The 20767-nt window shown below is 46.5% G+C and overlaps 1 protein-coding gene across 1 annotated transcript in view; it reads right to left on the minus strand.

The window, feature by feature from the left end:
* LOC141154949 (cytochrome P450 2G1-like) overlaps positions 1 to 20481 on the minus strand; it is a 146361-nt gene extending 125880 nt beyond the window's left edge. Inside the window, exon 1 of the mRNA XM_073641524.1 lies at positions 20239 to 20481. Coding sequence (XP_073497625.1) covers positions 20239 to 20421 — 183 coding nt within the window. The 5' untranslated portion in view covers positions 20422 to 20481. The remainder of the gene's footprint in view (positions 1 to 20238) is intronic.
* Positions 20482 to 20767: the final 286 nt, after the last annotated feature.

Below are 20767 nucleotides of genomic sequence, written 5' to 3' on the forward strand. Positions count from 1 at the left end.
GGCGGAACACGATGAGATGGAGCAAGGAAGCATACAGAGTGATTACACACAGCCCAGCCTCATCTCATCCCAACGTCGATTGGGTGACAATGAGGAAGAGGAGGATTAGGAGGAAGAACAGGAGCTAGTTTCCTGCACTATAGACGGTACTACCTGCACAACTGCTATACCGTCTGTTCAGCATGGATGGCCTGAGGACAGGGAGTAGGAGGAAGAGGAGGAGGAGAGCATGGTCAGTCTTCCTCTTGGTGAACACACGGAAGTCTTGCCTCTTTGCAGTCTGGAACACATGGCTGAGTTTGTTAATTTTCCTTTCCCATGACCCTCGCGTTGTCCAAATTTTGAGTGACAGTCATTACTGGTTGGTGACGCTTCTAGACCCACGCTACAGGGAGAACTTTTTGTCTTTTATTCCTTTGCAGGACATGCCTAATAAAATGGGGCAGTATGAGAAGGCCCTTGTTGCAGAATTAGTGAAAAAATTCCCATCTGAAAACGCAGTCGGCAGAGGTCACAGTTCCTTGGACAACCAAGGAGTACAGGCGAGAGAGCTACAAAGGCAATCCAGCAAAGGCAGGGGAGCACTGTCAAAGTTCTGGGAGAGTTTTCTCAGACCCTCCCATGGCACAGGCCCTGAGGCGAGGGGTACTCTGACAAGGAGTGGAAAGTTTCTGAAGATGGTGAGGGAATACCTTGCCGACCATACCAACGTCCTCCGTGATTCCTCTGTGCCTTATAATTATTCGGTATCCAAGCTGGACACGTGGCATGAACTGGCTCTCTACGCCTTGGAGGTCCTGGCCTGCCCTGCTGCTAGTGTTTTGTCAGAGTGGGTTTTTAGTGCCGCCGGTGTAATTATAACTGATAGGCGCATTCACCTGTCAACTGAAAATGCTGACAGGCAGACTCTTATAAAAATGAACAATGGCTGGATTGGGCTAGACTTCTCAACACCACCGAATGATAGCAGCGTAACATATAACATAAACTCAAATACAGTGTCTTTTTTTGGGGAGGTCTAACTCTATTCCCATGAACCTCTGTCTTCACATCCAGACATGGATATACGCTTCCTGATTTTGTCTTTTTGCTCTTGTCCTCCTCCTCCTCCGCATCCTCATCCTCCACCACCATATCACCACCATATGTACTTTATCAAGAATCATCTACGTCTCTTTCAAGTGACATTGGAGTTCATCCAAATTTTTGGCAGTCGTTGCTTCACTGCATAGGCAAACACTATGGGAGACCCACTTCCTAATAATGATAACATTGTTTTCAGGAGGCTCTCTGACCTCTATGTCTCTTGCAAGGAAATAAGAGAAAACTCCAAGAGAAGCGTAGCAAAGTCATGTAAAGAGTAACCATATTATTTTATTTTATGCTACTATGTGGACTCTTCTATAGACCAACCGCTCTATACACTATAAAGAAGGGGAGTGACCCGAAGATCAAACATGAGCGATACTGGGTCATCAATGAGTAGAAAAATATAACACCTTTATTGATAACATGATTACAAACAGAATGAAGTGCATCAGACAAATACATAATAAAAACAACAACTAAGGCGTTCATAGTGGCAGGCACTGGACTGATGTATTAAATATAAGGACAATGGGTATACACAGTATACAGTGCAAATATGATAAATCATGTGCTGTACATAGGTTATATGGCTACATGTGATCAATTTACATAAATTATATTATCCAATATAAATGTAGCAATATCACCATTGCATTGTATTACCTCAATAACTTGGAGTCCAGACCAGCCCACTTAGTGCACCTCCCTCGACGAGCGTTTTGGTGTAAGCCTTTCTCATGGGAAAAGGCTTGAGAAAGGCTTACGCCGAAACGTGTGTCGGGGGAGGTGCACTACGTGGCTGGTCTGGACTCCAAGTTATTGGGGTAACACAATGCAATGGTGATATTGCTTAAATTATATTATGCTATATAAATGATGTAAATTGACCACATGTAGCCATATAACCTATGTACAGCACATGATTTATCATATTTGCACTCTATACTGTGTATACCCATTGTCCTTATATTTAATACATCAGTCCAGTACCTGCCACTATGAGCGCTTTAGTTGTTGTTTTTATTATGCACTTGTCTGATGCAGTTCATTCTGTTTGTAATCATGTTATCAATAAAGGTATAATATTTTTCTACTCATTGATGACCCGGTATCGCTCATTTTTGACCTTCGGGTCACTCCCCTTCTGTCTCTTGCAAGGGGCATTGGAGATCCTCCAAATTTTGTGCAGCCCTTGCTTCACTGCATAAGCAAACACTATGGGAGACCCACTTCCTAATAATTGGAACATTGTTTTTAGGAGGCTCTCTGACCTCTACATCTTTTATAAGGGGCATTGGAGTGCCTCCAAATTTTTGGCAGTCGTTGCTTCACTGCATAGGCAAACACTATGGGAGACCCACTCGTTAATAATGGGAACAAGAAAGCATAGCCGGCTGATAGCTCTCTAACAATAGCGAGGGCCAACTGCTTGCCCTTTAAGAATAGTAAGGGCCGCCTGATGGTCCTATAAAAATAGGTTTGTGACTTTCAGAGTCCCTCCATCATAAATGAAACAGGATGTGTCTGATGATGTGTCACACACCACATGGCCAGATAAGGCTGCAAAATGTTAAAAAGACATTTCTCAGTGAATGCATTTGTCTTGGTTGAAAGCAATGCAAAAGTGTAAAAACGCATCAAACACACTACGTGTGAACATAGCCCAAGGTGTGGAGGAGGATTTTTGTTTTTGGCTATTTGTTTGGCCTTATGTACAAGTCATTACCCTGGAAAGGATGTTCTTTAACATATTTCCCTGGAAAATCCATTTTGGTTTTGTTTTTGCATATTTTATTGTGAGTCCGTAAAAGTGGCATAATACCTCTGACAACGTTGTTGACAGCAGTGGCCTGGTAGTCTTCCAGGGGTCTTCCCCACTCTGTTCCCATGTCATTTTAGCATTGCTCCCGTCGATTTGGGCAATTTTTAGGCCCTCTGCAGACCACCGGGGGGAGCCACCGGAAAAATGCTTGAGTTTCCCATAGGCTTACATTGGGCTTGTTGCTCGGACCAAGCACTCGAGCATTCCAATTTGCTCGACCCGAGCAACGAGTACCAGAGCATTTTAGTGCTCGCTGATCACTAATGATATTCTAATTTAGGGAGATGCACCTCAATTTCATTGAGAATTTGCATTTTAATTTTTTTTAGCTGAACCTCATCATGCTCTGATACATTTCACTGATAAAATGCTCAATAATTAACGTTTGTTTTATAGACAATCAATTTTCGAAAAACCTTTATGAAAGAGAGAAAATTAATAAACAAAGCAAGTACTGGCTTTATAAACAGCAAATAACCAGCACCTATATAAGCCATGATCCATCATATATTTTAACGACCTTGTCTCCTCATAATCAGACGTTGGAAAACCTTAGTTTTTTAAAGGAATTGTTGAACTTAAAAAATAATTACAGAAAGAAACAAGGGATGAGTAAAAAATAATAGAATGATATATACTCATCCCTTGTGACTTATTTGGCTCCAGTGCAGTGCAGAGCACTCAGGTGGCCTACGGCGTGACATCCAATAATGTACTATCACTGCCAGACACAGACAGAAGGGGAACCTGTGCAAGAACATTATAAGAACCCTTTGCAGACACATAGCTCATCATATTGCACAATTACTCATGCTTTGGAGGCAGAAGTGGGTCCCTTTACCCATTTGGTATGTCTGCCCCATGTGTCCCATTCCAGTCACTTGGCCTCTGCAGCCAAATTTGGTCCTCGGCAGTCAGGTGACCAATGAATTGGACATCATTGCTTCCTTTCCCATTGGAGACCATTAGAATAGCCTGCACTGAAGCCATAAGTATGAGCAAGGGTCCTCAAACGATCCAAAACACGTAAGGCTGCAGTTGTTTTATCTGTGTGAATTTTTTCCACAGTTTCAATTATGATATACTTTTTTGTGGATACTGGAACCTCTAGTAGTCTGGGACCACAACTGTTAGAGTGTAAATAATTTTGATATTTTTAATCCCATGCTTCTGTAATATATACAGTACAAACCAAAAGTTTGGACACATATTCTCATTTAAAGATTTTTCTGTATTTTCATGACTATGAAAATTGTACATTCACACTGAAGGCATCAAAACTGTGAATTAACACATGTGGAATTATATACTTAACAAAAAAGTGTGAAACAACTGAAAATATGTCTTGTATTCTAGGTTCTTTAACCCCTTAACCCCCGAGGGTGGTTTGCACTTTAATGACCAGACCAATTTTTACAATTCTGACCACTGTCACTTTATGAGGTAATTACTCTGGAACGCTTCAACGGATCCCCCTGATTCTGAGAATGTTTTTTCGTGACATATTGTAGTTCATGATTGTGGTAAAATTTCTTCGATATCACTTGCGTTTATTTGTGAAAAAAATGGAAATTTGGCGAAAATTTTGCAATTTTCAAAATTTGAATTTTTATGCCCTTAAATCAGAGAGATACAGTACAGACAAAAAGTTTGGACACACCTCATTTAAAGATTTTTCTGTATTTTCATGACTATGAAAATTGTACATTCACACTGAAGACATCAAAACTATGAATTAACACATGTGGAATTATAGACTTAACAAAAAAAGTGTGAAACAACTGAAAATATGTCTTATATTCTAGGTTCTTCAAAGTAGACACCTTTTGTTTGATGACTGCTTTGCACACTCTTGGAATTCTCTTGATGAGCTTCAAGAGGTAGTCACCGGAAATGGTCTTCCAACAATCTTGAAGGAGTTCCCAGCGATGCTTAGCACTTGTTGGCCCTTTTGCCTTCACTCTGCGGTCCAGCTCACCCCAAACCATCTCGATTGGGTTCAGGTCTGGTGACTGTGAAGGCCAGGTCATCTGGCGTAGCACCCCATCACTCTCCCTCTTGGTCAAATAGCCCTTACACAGCCTTGAGGTGTGTTTGGGGTCATTGTCCTGTTGAAAAATAAATGATGGTCCAACTAAACGCAAACCGGATGGAATAGCATGCAGCTGCAAGATGCTGTGGTTGCCATGCTGGTTCAGTATGCCTTCAATTTTGAATAAATCCCCAACAGTGTCACCAGCAAAGCACCCCCACACCATCACACCTCCTCCTCCATGCTTCACGGTGGGAACCAGGCATGTAGGGTCCATCCGTTCACCTTTTCTGCGTCGCACAAAGACACGGTGGTTGGAAACAAAGATCTCAAATTTGGACTCATCAGACCAAAGCACAGATTTCCACTGGTCTAATGTCCATTTCTTGTGTTCTTTAGCCCAAACAAGTCTCTTCTGCTTGTTGCCTGTCCTTAGCAGTGGTTTCCTAGCAGCTATTTTACCATGAAGGCCTGCTGCACAAAGTCTCCTCTTAACAGTTGTTGTAGAGATGTGTCTGCTGCTAGAACTCTGTGTGGCATTGACCTGGTCTCTAATCTGAGCTGCTGTTAACCTGCGATTTCTGAGGCTGATGACTCGGATAAACTTATCCTCAGAAGCAGAGGTGTCTCTTGGTCTTCCTTTCCTGGGGCGGTCGTCATGTGAGCCAGTTTCTTTGTAGCGCTTGATGGTTTTTGCAACTGCACATGGGGACACTTTCAAATTTTTCCCAATTTTTCGGACTGACTGACCTTCATTTCTTAAAGTAATGATGGACACTCGTTTTTCTTTACTTAGCTGCTTTTTTCTTGCCATAATACAAATTCTAACAGTCTATTCAGTAGGACTATCAGCTGTGTATCCACCTGACTTCTGCACAACCCAACTGACGGTCCCAATCCTATTTATAAGGCAAGAAATCCCACTTATTAAACCTGCCGGTGCACACCTGTGAAGTGAAAACCATTTCCGGTGACTACCTCTTGAAGCTCATCAAGAGAATGCCAAGAGTGTGCAAAGCAGTCATCAAAGCCAATGGTGGCTACTTTGGAGAACCTAGAATATAAGACATATTTTCAGTTATTTCACACTTTTTTGTTAAGTATATAGTTCCACATGTGTTAATTCATAGTTTTGATGCCTTCAGTGTGAATGTACAATTTTCATAGTCATGAAAATACAGAAAAATCTTTAAATGAGAAGGTGTGTCCAAACTTTTGGTCTGTACTGTATGTCACACAAAATACTTAATAAATAACATTTCCCACATGTCTACTTTACATCAGCACAATTTTGGAACCAATATTTTTTTTGTTAGGGAGCTATAAGGGTTAAAAGTTGACCAGCGATTTCTCATTTTTCCAACAAAATTTACAAAACCATTTTTTTAGGGACCACATCACATTTGAAGTCACTTTGAGAGGTCTTTATGACAGAAAATACCCAAAAGTGACACCATTATAAAAACTACAACCCTCACGGTGCTCAAAACCACATTCAAGAACTTTATTAACCCTTCAGGTGCTTCACAGGAATTTTTGGAATGTGGAAGAAAAAAATGAACATTTAACTTTTTTCACAAAAATGTTACTTTAGACCCAATTTTTTTTATTTTTGCAGGGGTAACAAGAAAAAATGGACCACAAAATCTGTTGTGCAATTTCCCCTGGGCATGCAGATACCCCATAAGTGGGGAAAAAACATTGTTTGGGCGCACGGCAGGGCTCGGAAGGGAAGGAGCGCCATTTGACTTTTTGATTGTAAAATTTGCTTGAATAATTAGCGGACGCCATGTTGCGTTTGGAGAGCCCCTGATGTGCCTAAACAGTGGAAACCCCCCACAAGTGACCCCATTTTGGAAACTAGACCCCCCAAGTCACCTATCTAGATGCATAGTGAGAACTTGGAACCCATAGGTGCTTCACAAATTGATTTGTAAAAATGAAAAAGTATTTTTTTTCCACTTTTTCATTTTTATAAATCAATTTGTGAAGCACCTGAGGGTTCCAAGTGCTCACTATGCATCTATATAGGTGCCTTGGGGGGTCTAGTTTCCAAAATGGGGTCACTTGTGGGGGAGCTCCAATGTTTAGGCACACAGGTGCTCTCCAAACTCAACATGGTGTCCGCTAACAATTTGAGCCGATTTTCCATTCAATTTGTTAGCGGACACCATGTCGCGTTCGGAGAGCCCCTGATGTGCCTAAACAGTGGAGCTCCCCCACAAGTGACCCCATTTTGGAAACTATACCCCTCAAGGATTTTATTAAGGGGTATAGTGAACATTTTGAACCCAGAGGTACGACACAGAATTTGATAACATTAGGTCATCATATTGAATAAGTTGTCATTACTATTGAGCGCAAGTACTCGCTACTTGAGCTTGTATCGGGTACTCAGGTATGCACCATGTATCACGGGTGCTCGAGTGACATGCTCGAGTCCCCGCCTACATGTTTCACGGTTATTAGACACCCCCCAAAAAAACATGCGGGGATCACTCGTGCATGTCAGGCAATCACCGCAAGGTTTTTTTGGCCGCGAAGCATATGGGTTGGAGACTCGAGCACCCACGATACTCAGTGCATACCCGAGCACCCGATGAAAACTCAAGTAGCGAGCACTTGCGTTCAACACTAGTTGCTATATCATCAAAAAAAATCAACCCCAACCCTAACATTAGCACAACCCCAACCCCAGCCCTAGCGTTTATTTTTTACGCCGTTCCTCATGCGGTATAAGTGATGAGATTACTTTATTCTTCGGTTCGGTGCGATTACAGCGATACCAGAATCATATTGGGTTTTTATGATTGACAGCTGTCACACACTGAAAGACACATATTTTGTAAAATCTAGTGTTTGCATTGCTTTATTCTGAGAGTTATAGCTTTTTGACTTTTCGGATGATGGAGCTCTGTGGTGGCTTGTTTTTTGCGGGACGAGATGACGTTTTCAGTGGTACCATTTTTATTTATATTCATCTTTTTGATCGCGTGTTATTCCATTTTGTGTTTGGCGGTATGATGATAAAGCATTGTTTTTTGCTTAGTTTTTTATTTTATTTTTTACCGTGTTCACTGAAGGGGTTAACTAGTGGAAAAGTTTTCTAGGACAGGTCGTTACGGACGTGGAGATACCAAACGTGTACTTTTATTGTTTGTTTGCTTTTTTCATAATAATATTTATTGATGGGTACATTTTATTTTTAGTGGATTATTTATTTATTTATTTTTTAATATTTTTACGATTTTTTTTAAGGTTTTTTTTCACTTTCTGCAAGTTTTTACACTTTTTTACTTTGTCAAACTGTGGGACTTTCACTTTTTTTTATTCTGATCGCCTGCATAGCATAGGGATGGAGCACGATCCCTGTGCCATGCAGTCAGCGCTGCACAGTGATAAGATTGTTTTGTCATGCACTGCGCATGTCCAAACAATCTTACTGCTGTCTGGTGACCAGAATGTTGTAATGACGACATTGGGTCATCATGGCAACACTCGGGAAGCCGCGGCAGACAGCGCTGGAGGCCAGAAGAGGAGGTGAGTATACCGTTCACCTCCCCTTGCCACCGCAATGCTGCGATCGACTTCGATCGCAGCATTGTGGGGGTTAATGTGCCAGGAGAGGTGCGGGACCACTCCCTGCACATAGTACCGGGTGTCAGCTGTGACAATCAGCTGACACCCGACGGCGATCGCAATGACGTACTAATACCAGTCTGGTACTTAAGTCCCAGGGCACAGATGTGTATTAGTATGTCTAATGTTGTTAAAGGGTTAAAGTAGCCACCTTTTGCTTTGATGACTGCTTTGCACACTCTTGGCATACTCTTGATGAGCTTCAAGAGGTAGTCACCGGAAATGGTTTTCACTTCACAGGTGTGCCCTGTCCGGTTTAATAAGTGGGATTTCTTGCCTTATAAATGGGGTTGGGATCATCAGTTGTGTTGTGCAGAAGTCATGTGGATGCACAGCTGATAGTCCTGCTGAATAGACTGTTAAAATTTGTATTATGGCAAGAAAAAAGCAGCTAAGTAAAGAAAAACGAGTGACCGTCATTACTTTAAGAAATGAAGGTCAGTCAGTCCGAAAAATTGGGCAAACTTTGAAAGTGTCCCCAAGTGCAGTTGCAAAAACCATCAAACGCTACAAAGAAACTGGCTCACATGATGACCGCCCCAGGAAAGGAAGACCAAGAGTCACCTCTGCTTCTGAGGATAAGTTTATCCGAGCCACCAACCTCAGAAATCTTAGGTTAACAGCAGCTCAGATTAGAGACCAGGTCAATGCCACACAGAGTTCTAGCAGCAGACACATCTCTACAACAACTGTTAAGAGGAGACTTTGTGCACATAGGCGGATTATAATGAGGGCAATCCGGGCGAACGCCCGGGGCCCCGAGCCGGCAGGGGGCCCGCGGCTCCAGGCGGGGTGTCTAATGCCGGATTGCCCTCATTATATGTGCGGGCTGCCGCGGCACATAGCGGTAGCAGTGGCGGGAGGGGGGGGCCCGGACTGCTCCCCCAGCAGCGGCCGTCGCTACTTCTTCATCGGCCAGGCCAGCACTGCAGCAGTTAACTTCCCTGTGCTGGCCCGGATGCGTCACAGCTAGGAGACATGGCCCTGTGCGCGGCCGTGTCTCCTAGCTGTGACGTCATGCAGTGCGCCCCGGCCTGCACTGCTGCAACGGAGAAGAGAGAGCAGGCAGGATGAATGGAGCCGGGGGATGGTGAGTGTGTGTGGGCAGATTTGTATGTGGGCAGATTTGTGTGTGGGCAGATTTGTGTGTGGGCAGATTTGTGTGTGGGCAGATTTGTGTGTGGGCAGATTTGTGTGTGGGCAGATTTGTGTGTGGGCAGATTTGTGTGTGGGCAGGTGTGTGTGTGTGTGTGGGCAGGTGTGTGTGGGCAGGTGTGTGTGGGCAGGTGTGTGTGGGCAGGTGTGTGTGTGGGCAGGTGTGTGTGTGGGCGGGTGTGTGTGTGGGCGGGTGTGTGTGTGGGCGGGTGTGTGTGTATGTGTGTGGGCAGGTGTGTGTGTGTGGGCAGGTGTGTGTGTGTGGGCAGGAGTGTGTGTGTGTTTGGGCAGGTGTGTGTGTGGGTGGGCAGGTGTGTGTGTGTGTGGGCAGGTGTGTGTGTGTGTGGGCAGGAGTGTGTGTGTGGGCAGGTGTGTGTGTGTGTGGGCAGGAGTGTGTGTGTGGGCAGGTGTGTGTGTGTGTGTGGGCAGGTGTGTGTGGGCAGGTGTGTGTGGGCAGGTGTGTGTGTGGGCAGGTGTGTGTGTGGGCGGGTGTGTGTGGGCGGGTGTGTGTGTGGGCGGGTGTGTGTGTGGGCGGGTGTGTGTGTATGTGTGTGGGCAGGTGTGTGTGTGTGTGTGTGGGCAGGTGTGTGTGTGTGGGCAGGTGTGTGTGTGTGGGCAGGTGTGTGTGTGTGGGCAGGAGTGTGTGTGTGTTTGGGCAGGTGTGTGTGTGGGTGGGCAGGTGTGTGTGTGTGTGGGCAGGTGTGTGTGTGTGTGGGCAGGAGTGTGTGTGTGGGCAGGAGTGTGTGTGTGGGCAGGAGTGTGTGTGTGGGCAGGTGTGTGTGTGGGCAGGTGTGTGTGTGGGCAGGTGTGTGTGTGGGCAGGTGTGTGTGTGGGCAGGTGTGTGTGTGTGTGGGCAGGTGTGTGTGTGGGCAGGTGTGTGTGTGGGCAGGTGTGTGTGTGTGTGTGGGCAGGAGTGTGTGTGTGTGTGGGCAGGAGTGTGTGTGTGTGTGGGCAGGTGTGTGTGTGGGCAGGTGTGTGTGTGTGTGGGCAGGTGTGTGTGTGTGTGGGCAGGAGTGTGTGTGTGTGGGCAGGAGTGTGTGTGTGGGCAGGAGTGTGTGTGTGGGCAGGAGTGTGTGTGTGGGCAGGAGTGTGTGTGTGGGCAGGAGTGTGTGTGGGCAGGAGTGTGTGGGCAGGAGTGTGTGGGCAGGTGTGTGTGTGGGCAGGTGTGTGTGGGGGCAGGTGTGTGTGGGGGCAGGTGTGTGTGGGGGCGGGTGTGTGTGTGGGCGGGTGTGTGTGTGTGTGGGCGGGTGTGTGTGTGTGTGGGCGGGTGTGTGTGTGGGCGGGTGTGTGTGTATGTGTGTGGGCAGGTGTGTGTGTGTGGGCAGGTGTGTGTGTGTGGGCAGGAGTGTGTGTGTGGGGGCAGGTGTGTGTGTGTGTGGGCAGGTGTGTGTGTGGGCAGGTGTGTGTGTGTGTGTGGGCAGGAGTGTGTGTGTGTGTGGGCAGGAGTGTGTGTAGGCAGGAGTGTGTGTGGGCAGGAGTGTGTGTGGGCAGGTGTGTGTGTGGGCAGGTGTGTGTGTGGGCAGGTGTGTGTGTGTGGGCAGGTGTGTGTGTGTGGGCAGGTGTGTGTGTGTGGGCAGGTGTGTGTGTGTGGGCAGGTGTGTGTGTGGGCAGGTGTGTGTGTGGGCAGGTGTGTGTGTGTGTGTGTGGGCAGGCGTGTGTGTGTGTGTGTGTGTGTGTGGGCAGGCAGGTGTGTGTGTGTTCGTGTGGGCAGGTGTGTGTGTGTGTGTGTGTGGGCAGGAGTGTGTGTGTGTGTGGGCAGGTGTGTGTGTGTGTGTGTGTGGGCAGGTGTGTGGGTGTGTGTGTGTGTGGGCAGGTGTGTGTGTGTGTGGGCAGGTGTGTGTGCGTGTGTGTGTGGGCAGGTGTGTGTGTGTGTGGGCAGGTTAGAAAGTCTTGCCCTGTTGAACACTACACCTGACTTGAGGCCACCACCTCTTGGTTGTCCAATGTTCTTGCTTCTCTAGGGCTCTTCTCAGATATTCATTATACCAGCTTCCCAGAATACCAAAGCTAGGGTGGGTGACCGCGAGCCCTGGTGGTGGTCATAACTGCGGCCACCCAGGGGCAATACTCCATAACAACAATCCCCTGAGGTGGTGTAGGATGTAAGGACCTATTCACACTACATTCAGCGCTGCATTCAGGTCTTTACACAAGGCTTACAACTGAATCCCTGAAATTCAGGATTGTGCTGTCTGAAATGAGACATCTGAAAGCAGAGCAAATGGAGCCTAAAGATTCAGACTTTAGCCTCGGTTTGCCTTTGTTCAAATCAATGGCTATGTCAAGGCCCATCTGAATGCCATTTTTCAGGGATTTAGATAGAAGCCTGGAAAGAGGAGATGAATGCATTGCAAAATTCAGTGTGAATAGGCTCTTATATCTGGAGTCTTGATATTGATGCCACATGCATTTTACTTGTTTTTAACTTAAAAAAAAATACACACACACAAATTATACACACACACTATACATACATACACACACACTATACATACACACACACACTATACATACACACACACACACTATACACACTATACATACACACACATACATACACACACACTATACATACACACACACACTATACATACATACACACACAGATGTGTGTGTGTGGGCAGGTGTGTGTGTGTGTGTGTGATGTCTGTCTGTGTGTGTGTGGGCAGATGTCATTGTGTGATGTCTGTTTGTATGTATTTTTGTGTTTCAAATGTGTTTATGCGTGTCTGTATATGTTTGTGTGTGTGTATGACTGCATGCGGCCTCCTGCTGAGTATAGTTGGCGCCGTGCGGCCTCCTGATGTCTCTGGGGGGAGCCGTGCGGCATCTATACTCAGCAGGAGGCCGCACGTAGCCATCTATACACGTATACTCAGCAGGAGGCCGCACGTAGCCATCTATACACAGCGGGAGGCCGCACGGCGCCATCTATACACTGCGGGAGTCTCAGTGCTTTGCAACAGCAGTCAATAAATTCTGCTTGACTAATTCTGAGCACCATAAAGTCTGGTTCGCTTCTAACCTGCTGTCTTCATTTTCAGCTTGCTGAATTCTAACTCATTTACTGTCATTCGAGACAATGCCTTTGCTGGTCTCTTTCACCTTGAATACCTGTAAGTGCTCCACTTAATGTCATATTTTTGATTCTGTTCTTCTTCATCTTTTGGCATGTGCAATTGTATGAGCAAGTATTCATATGAATTTATGACCTACTTAAACCTTGGAGGACCTTAAATTTTATTCAATCAAATTTTTTTCCAGTTTAAAACTATGGGACATATATGTGCCTTGGTCCTCAAAGGGTTTTTAAAGGGGCTGCAAACATAAATACGAAAAAAATAATTCAATTAGTGCTTTTTGTGTTCATTTAATTTTTATTTGAAGTCCATTTTTTTTTATATACCTTGAAATTAAGCCCTACCCCATGGAATGAAGCCCTACCTACATGACATCTGAGAGCTACATGGATCCCGCTTGTGAGGTGCCTGTCCGTCACTACTATTCAGTTTTAGGGTCCACTCACTAAGCCATATATTCTCTCATGCAAGAGAATAGGGCCAATTATGCTAATGACACTCGGCTCAAACTCTGTCAGAGCTTCAACTGAGTGTGATCCGATTCTCTCGCAGCACAGATATGGAGAAGATGGAGAACTTAATTTCCCCATCTTCTCCATAGTCTCGGTGAGTGTTCATCGGACTGCACTTGGATGACATCCGAGTGCAGTCTAATGTTTTACGTGCACCCGTAGACTTTTATGGGTGCACATGGTCCGAATATCGAATGAGATTATTTTCCCATGCCAATAATCGCAGATCTGCACTGTCCCATAGTATAACATAGGGCCGAGTCCTATCCGATAAAACATCACATAGCATTCGGCCGTATTATACGACAGTGTGAGCGAGCCCTTAGAGTCAAGGAATATTTACATGTAGATGATGATATTACTCTCCAAGTGCATATTTTTTTAGGCGAGTTCATAGTAAATGCTTTGCCTTTTTGACATGTGATCAACTAAAGAACAAGAAAGATTTAGGACCTCCCCTATACAGAAACGGAAAATAGTTTGGAGGACTTGCATGTCCTTTTTTATTTATTATAAGAAAATCATAAAAGATCACGTTTTTTAACCATGCTGTGACTTTCTGCTGAGGGAGAGGGAGAGAGCTGCCCTATTCAGAGTCTGTAATAAGACCTGCTGACAAAAGTGTTGAAGATACAGTCTAATGTGAATTAACAATGAAAAAAAGTTAATTTCACAAATGGCTTGTATTTTTTTTAATACAAACTTTTTTGTCTTTACAGCTCCTTTAAAGGGAATCTGTCATCTGGTTTTTGCCACCTAATCTGAGAGCAGCATAATTCCAGTAATGTGTCACTTACTGGGCTGCTTAGTGTTGTTTTGATAAAATCATTGATTTGTCAGAAGGTAATTGACTAGTAAGTTCTGTAGTACCCCACCCCCATCACTGATCAGTAGATTTCTGTGTACACTGAGCATGGGCAGAAAGCTGCCAATCAGTGGTGTGGGCGGGGCTATAGAGCGCAGCATTCAGAGAGCTGCTAGATCTGCAGCAGATAAAACGGTGATTTTCTCAAAATGACAACAAGAAGCTGAAAAAGTGACACATCGCTGGAATCAGGGTATCTGCCCCTATATTGTGCTGCTCTCAGATGGGGCAGCACAATTAATATTGTGCCAAATTAATTTCCCGTGAACTATCACATGATCTATCACAGGGGATCATGTGACATGTCACGTGATAAATCAGGTGGGGGGGGTCCCGCGCCTTCTAAACTGCCCGGGACCCTTGCTACTCTTAATCCACCCCTGTTTGTGCAGCAGGCCTTCATTGTAAAATAGCTGCTAGGAAACCACTGCTAAGGACAGGCAACAAGCAGAAGAGACTTGTTTGGGCTAAAGAACACAAGAAATGGACATTAGACCAGTGGAAATATGTGCTTTGGTATGATGAGTCCAAATTTGAGATCATTGGTTCCTACCACCGTGTCTTTGTGCGACGCAGAAAAGGTGAACGGATGGACTCTACATGCCTGGTTCCCATCGTGAAGCATGGAGGAGGAGGTGTGATGGTGTGGGGCTGCTTTTCTGGTGACACTGTTGGGGATTTATTCAAAATTGAAGGCATACTGAACCAGCATGGATACCACAGCATCTTGCAGCTATTCCATCCGGTTTGCGTTAAGTTGGACCATCATTTATTTTTCAACAGGACAATGGTCCCAAACACACCTCCAGGCTGTATAAGGGCTATTTGACCAAGAAGGAGAGTGATGGGGTGCTACGCCAGATGACCTGGCCTCCACAGTCACCAGACCTGAACCCAATCGAGATGGTTTGGGGTGAGCTGGACCACAGAGTGAAGGCAAAAGGGCCAACAAGTGCTAAGCATCTCTGGGAACTCCTTCAAGATTGTTGGAAGACCATTTCCGGTGACTACCTCTTGAAGCTCATCAAGAGAATGTCAAGAGTGTGCAAAGCAGTAATCAAAGCAAAAGGTGGCTACTTTTAAGAACCTAGAATATAAGATGGGGCGCCCCTGAGGGTTCAACCGCCACAGGGATGCTGCACTTCTCTAATGGCGTGTAGTGTTCCTCCTCTGAGGTAAGAACAGTGTGATAGTCGTGACCCAACCTTTGCATCCAACACCACATTTCTCCACCAGAGGGAGCTAGAAAGCACTAGGTGCTGCTTCCCTGGTTACAGGGAGACTGGGGAACCAAGAGTTAGGGGAACCAGTTAATGGGTGAGGGTGGAGGACTTACAAGTTAGTTACACTTTAAATTTCATATTTAATAAAAAGCCATCGTGGTTCTTGGTCCTTGTTAGTCAGTTCTTCTATGCTGTCAAATACTGTGTGTAACTGTGACCTCCCGCCTGGAGAGCAGATCCTGTGTGGGCTAGCATCGGTAAGGGACATAGCCCTTGTACCCTGGCCTTGGGCGAGGGGCAGGTTGTAGACCAGGAATGTCTCAACCCGGCCAAGGACCAGGATCAAGAAGGCCCGGAGCTTAAGAGTGTGGCTGCACAGCAAATGGATCCCCGGCAGGATGCAGACGAAGCAGTGTACGCCACCTGTCCTCGCCATTCTGATATATTCAGGGGGAGTCCGGCTGCAAGAGGGGTACCGGCCCCCAACACCCGACCTTGCTACTCTATGTCCTGGTTGGGAAAGCCCGGTAGGCCCAGAGGATCCCACCGGGTATCGGATGGAGTGGAGCTGCCACCTGTGCCCTTGTTCTGAGAGGAGCTCAGAGGGAGTCCCGGCCTATTTGCACACACACGGACAGGAAAGGATTCGGTCTGTAGTTCAGGAACACTCTGCTGTAGGGTCCCGACTGAATGCTGGACTTAGTCGGAGGTTGTCGGACCCCCGTCCCTGGTGACCACAGGACCCCGCGGGGAGCAGGGAGTCGCCTTCCTTCTGCCATCTCTAAAGTGCGTAAAGCTTTGGAAGTTCACCCCTATGGCCTCCGGACTGTTTATTCTGCGCCACACCGCATGACGTGGCGCCCGTTCTCCTCTGCTGCTACCCCCTCCATCCTGTCCCTCTGCCCTGAGGCCTTGCTCCGCCTGTGGGGAGTAGTAATAACTTGGGCCGCCATAACACCATGCCTCAGCGGACTGCAGTGGCGCTGGTGGCCTTCACCAGGTGCCACAGGTGGCGTAGTCGTAAATCAGACACTCAACCTGGATGAGCCCACACCATCCTTTTTAATGTGACGGCCCTGAGCATGGGTCGGGTCCAGGCCACGGCTGCACCCCATCTCTCCATCACAGGACCCGACTCCGAGTCCCCCATCACCCAGGGTAAAATAAAGGGCTTTTTCGAGTAAGAGGCGTCACAACCTGGCGTAGTCGGCACGATCGCCTGCCCGCAGCAAATGAACGAAGTACCAATTGCTACCGGGTACTGTGCACCTTACACCTTGAACTGTCGTTTTACACCTAAAATGGCGCCCGCCCAAGGAGAACAGGTGCCATAATGCTGTGAAAAGACTGTCTTTGAACGCCTCCCATCGTGGGCTGGGCTCCCGCATGGCGCCAAAAACGTGGACTGCCCCTTCCATCAGAGACTGTCCGTTGGGTAATGCCCGTCAAATCGGATGTGCTGAACGAAGGCGTGCCTGTCAACATTCCGCCAAGGAACCACCCCGAAAGAGGAGGAAGAAGAAAAGCAACAAGGTGCGGCCATTGCAGTCGTAGCTTGGCATTCGTTAGAGGCAGACATGGCCGCTTCTGGAGAGCAAACCAACGCACCTTCTGAACCCAGTTCAGGCCATTCACCCGGCAGAGAGTGAGGCAGCAGTATCCTCACATCGGGAGATTTTGAATTTCTCCGGCAGGAAGCTCCAGGTCTCTTGCGAAGACAGAGAGAGGCCCAGGAGGCGGCGACGGCTGCATGGCAGGAGGAGATGCTGCTGCATATCCGAGACCGCCGCCAAGGAGTTGAGGTCCCAGGACAAGGAGACGCGGTGACAGAGGTCGATGGCGGCCCATCGGCGGGTGAGTGTGCAACCCCTGCCCCGGCTGCAGAGCCTACCGTAACAATCCTGGACCTCATGACTGAGTATTTAATACCCCACGCGGCCACCTGGGAGCAGGCTATGGCTCCGGAGCTGCAAGCAGCAGCTATGAGTGGGGAACTGCGATGCCTCCTTAACCCTGAAACTGAAGCTCCTGAAACTGCGAAGGAATCCACCGGCTCCAACCCGGACTGGTCCGCGCCTGTAGAGGACCTGCAGCAACCTGTGTTGACCCCGCTACCCGCACCAGCAGTAACCTGGCCCAAGGCTGAGGAGTGGGCCTGGGACAACCAGGGGGGGGACTTAATGGGCTTCCCCCTGGAGACCCAGGCTGAAGCGCGGAGGAGGAGCCAGTGGTGCAGCGACCAGATCTTCCAGCTCGCTCGGGAGCAACGTCAACGGGAGTTGAGCTGCGAGCGCCTCGAGGTACGGACCAAAGCTGCCAAATCCCGGGCTCGTCAGGAAGAGGTCACCCATCCCAGTCCCCGAATGGAAGGCCAAGTCGTCCGCTTCCACCATGAGGCGGGGTGGGGGTTAATCCGAAGTCCCCAGTACCAAGACGACGTCTTTGTCAGCCGGCGGGACTTCGAGCCGCGTCTGAAGAAGGCACACCCTGGCCGTAACCTCTTCCTGGGCGATACAGTGACCTTTTCTCACCACCAGGGGGTGCGAGGGTGGTACGCCCTGGATGTACACATACACAAAGTGTCCGGGAGCGACGACACCCCGCGCTCAGCCTCAGGGGACCGGTTAGCATCTGTCGGGAGGAACAAGCTTTTTCCCAGGAGAGAGCCCGAGGTGTAAAGCAGCCCCCGGCTTTTGCAATTCGTTTATAAGTTAATGTGTTGACTTTTCTATTTTTGCTTATTTTCCATCCCCGATTTCTAGAGACATGCGTCCCTTCGGACTGGCAGCAGACAGACTCTTCCCTTGTAAATAGTTTGCATCTTTTTAGGTGCTCCATATTGGTTTTATACAAAAACCATGGATATTTCTACCTCAAGACCTCAGAAGGAAAACCTGTCAGGGTGGCTCTGTGGGAGGTCCAACTCGGGATCTTCATGCCCTGCAGCCACCCCAGGGCCCACGTTGAGGGTTTGGGACAGGTCCCTTGCACTTCTGAACTGACTCTGCGTCTTTGCACCTTAACCTGTCTGTTTGCTCAAAATGTCTCTGGAAAAATGCTAGCATTTTTATAATTTTGTACTTTTGTAATTTTCTACTGTATACCCTGTTATGCAACGTTTAAGAAGATGTGCCTCCCATAAAGGGAAGATAGTTCATGTTTATATTAAAAAGAAAACTTCATGGGTGTTACTTCTTTTGCAGCCCGCGGACGTGCTGTGTTTTACCAGGGGGGAATGTGGCACCCCTGAGGGTTCGACCGCCACAGGGATGCTGCACTTCTCTAATGGAGTGTAGTGTTCCTCCTCTGAGGTAAGAACAGTGTGATAGTCGTGACCCAACCTTTGCATCCAACACCACATTTCTCCACCAGAGGGAGCTAGAATACACTAGGTGCTGCTCCCCTGGTTACAGGGAGACTGGGGAACCAAGAGTTAGGAGAACCAGTTAGTGGGTGAGGGTGGAGGACTTACAAGTTAGTTACACTTTAAATTTCATATTTAATAAAAAGCCATCGTGGTTCTTGGTCGTTGTAAGTCAGTTCTTCTATGCTGTCAAATACTGTGTGTAACTGTGACCTCCCCCCCCGGAGCGCAGATCCTGTAGTTCATGAACACTCTGCTGTAGGCTCCCGACTGAATGCTGGACTTACTCGGAGGTTGTCGGACCCCCGTCCCTGGTGACCGCAGGACCCCGCGGGGAGCAGGGAGTCGCCTTCCTTCTGCCATCTTTAAAGTGAGTAAAGCCGTGGAAGTTCACCCCTATGGCCTCCGGACTGTTTATTCTGCGCCACATCGCACGACGCGGCGCCCGTTCTCCTCTACTACTACCCCCTCCATCCTGTCCCTCTGCCCTGAGGCCTTGCTCCACCTGTGGGGAGTAGTAATAACATTGGCCGCCATAACACCATGCCTCAGCGGACTGCAGCGGAGCTGGTGGCCTTCACCAGGTGCCTCAGGTGGCGTAGTCGTAAATCAGCCACTCAACCCGGATGAGCCCACACTATCCTTTTTAATGTGACGGCCCTGAGCACGGGTCGGGTCCGGGCCACGGCTGCAGCCCATCTCTCCATCACAGGACCCGACTCCGAGTCCCCCATCACCCAGGATAAAATAAAGGGCTTTTTCAAGTAAGAGGCATCACATAAGACATATTTTCAGTTGCTTCACACTTTTTTGTTATGTATATAATTCCACATGTGTTAATTCATAGTTTTGATGCCTTTAGTGTGAATGTACAATTTTCATAGTCATGAAAATACAGAAAAATCTTTAAATGAGAAGGTGTGTCCAAACTTTTGGTCTGTACTGTGTGTGTATATGTGTATATATATATATATATATTTTTTTTTACATTCGGACAATCCCTTTAAGTCTTAGGTGATCTTATGATATTTACTAGTATACAATAAGTAAATATGTCATAAATCAAAAAACAGACCATGATTCACTCTTTCTAAAAAGTTTACCAAGGAGCAAAGAACATTCTATGTGCTGAATGGCAATTCAAACATTAATATTAGATAGGGTTCTTTACAGTTAAAGTAGTCAAAAAATGATCTACCCCAAGTAATTGGATGGTAGGTCAGCATTTAAGGGTAAGATATTTTGTTTTATACTAAATGGCACTGGGGGTCATAATTAATCCAGCAATTAATGATGTATAATTCATCCAGAAATGTTTAACTTGATAGACCTGTTTTTTTTTTTCGCCAGTGTAACTATGTATACATCTACACATCTTTAATTTTCTAATTATTAGATTCAGGAATAATTCACCATTCATTGTTGATGCATGGCCTGTCTAAACTACATAGACTTACCTTATTTAGTGACTTAAATACTTCTTTGGCATTGAGTTGAAGTACATTTCCCAGGATGGGCAATGGTGTAGGTCCTGGTGGCAATTTACCTTTACCTTTGGCTTTCCTGGCCTGTGTTATGTTTAGAAGAATGAAGACTACACAAGTTATCAGTAACAGAGTCGTTGCTCCAGTGAAATCCATTTTGACAAAGTTCTCATGAATTGAATGTAACACTAGGTGTATCAGCACTTTTTATAGATGAGATCTCTCATGAGCTGATACAAAGTTACTCAGTAGCCACGTAGGTGAACTCAGTTCTTTGACTAGGATCCAAGTACATTGCAAAGACTGAAAAACAATTGACAGAAGCGGGACTGATAGGTGAACTCAGTTCTTTCTGTAGAATCCAAGTCCATTGTCAAGACTGAGAAACAAATCTCAGAATTTTGACTCGTTGCACTGTAAATACATAGTTTAAGAAAAATCAAATTAACTGGCTTAGCCCACTTTATATTAATTATGGTGCGGACTGAAAATGAACAAATTG

The sequence above is a fragment of the Phyllobates terribilis genome, unplaced genomic scaffold (genome assembly GCF_046119375.1).
Source record: "Phyllobates terribilis strain yellow unplaced genomic scaffold, ASM4611937v1 Scaffold_7__3_contigs__length_470593459, whole genome shotgun sequence".
NCBI classification, from domain to species: domain Eukaryota; kingdom Metazoa; phylum Chordata; class Amphibia; order Anura; family Dendrobatidae; genus Phyllobates; species Phyllobates terribilis.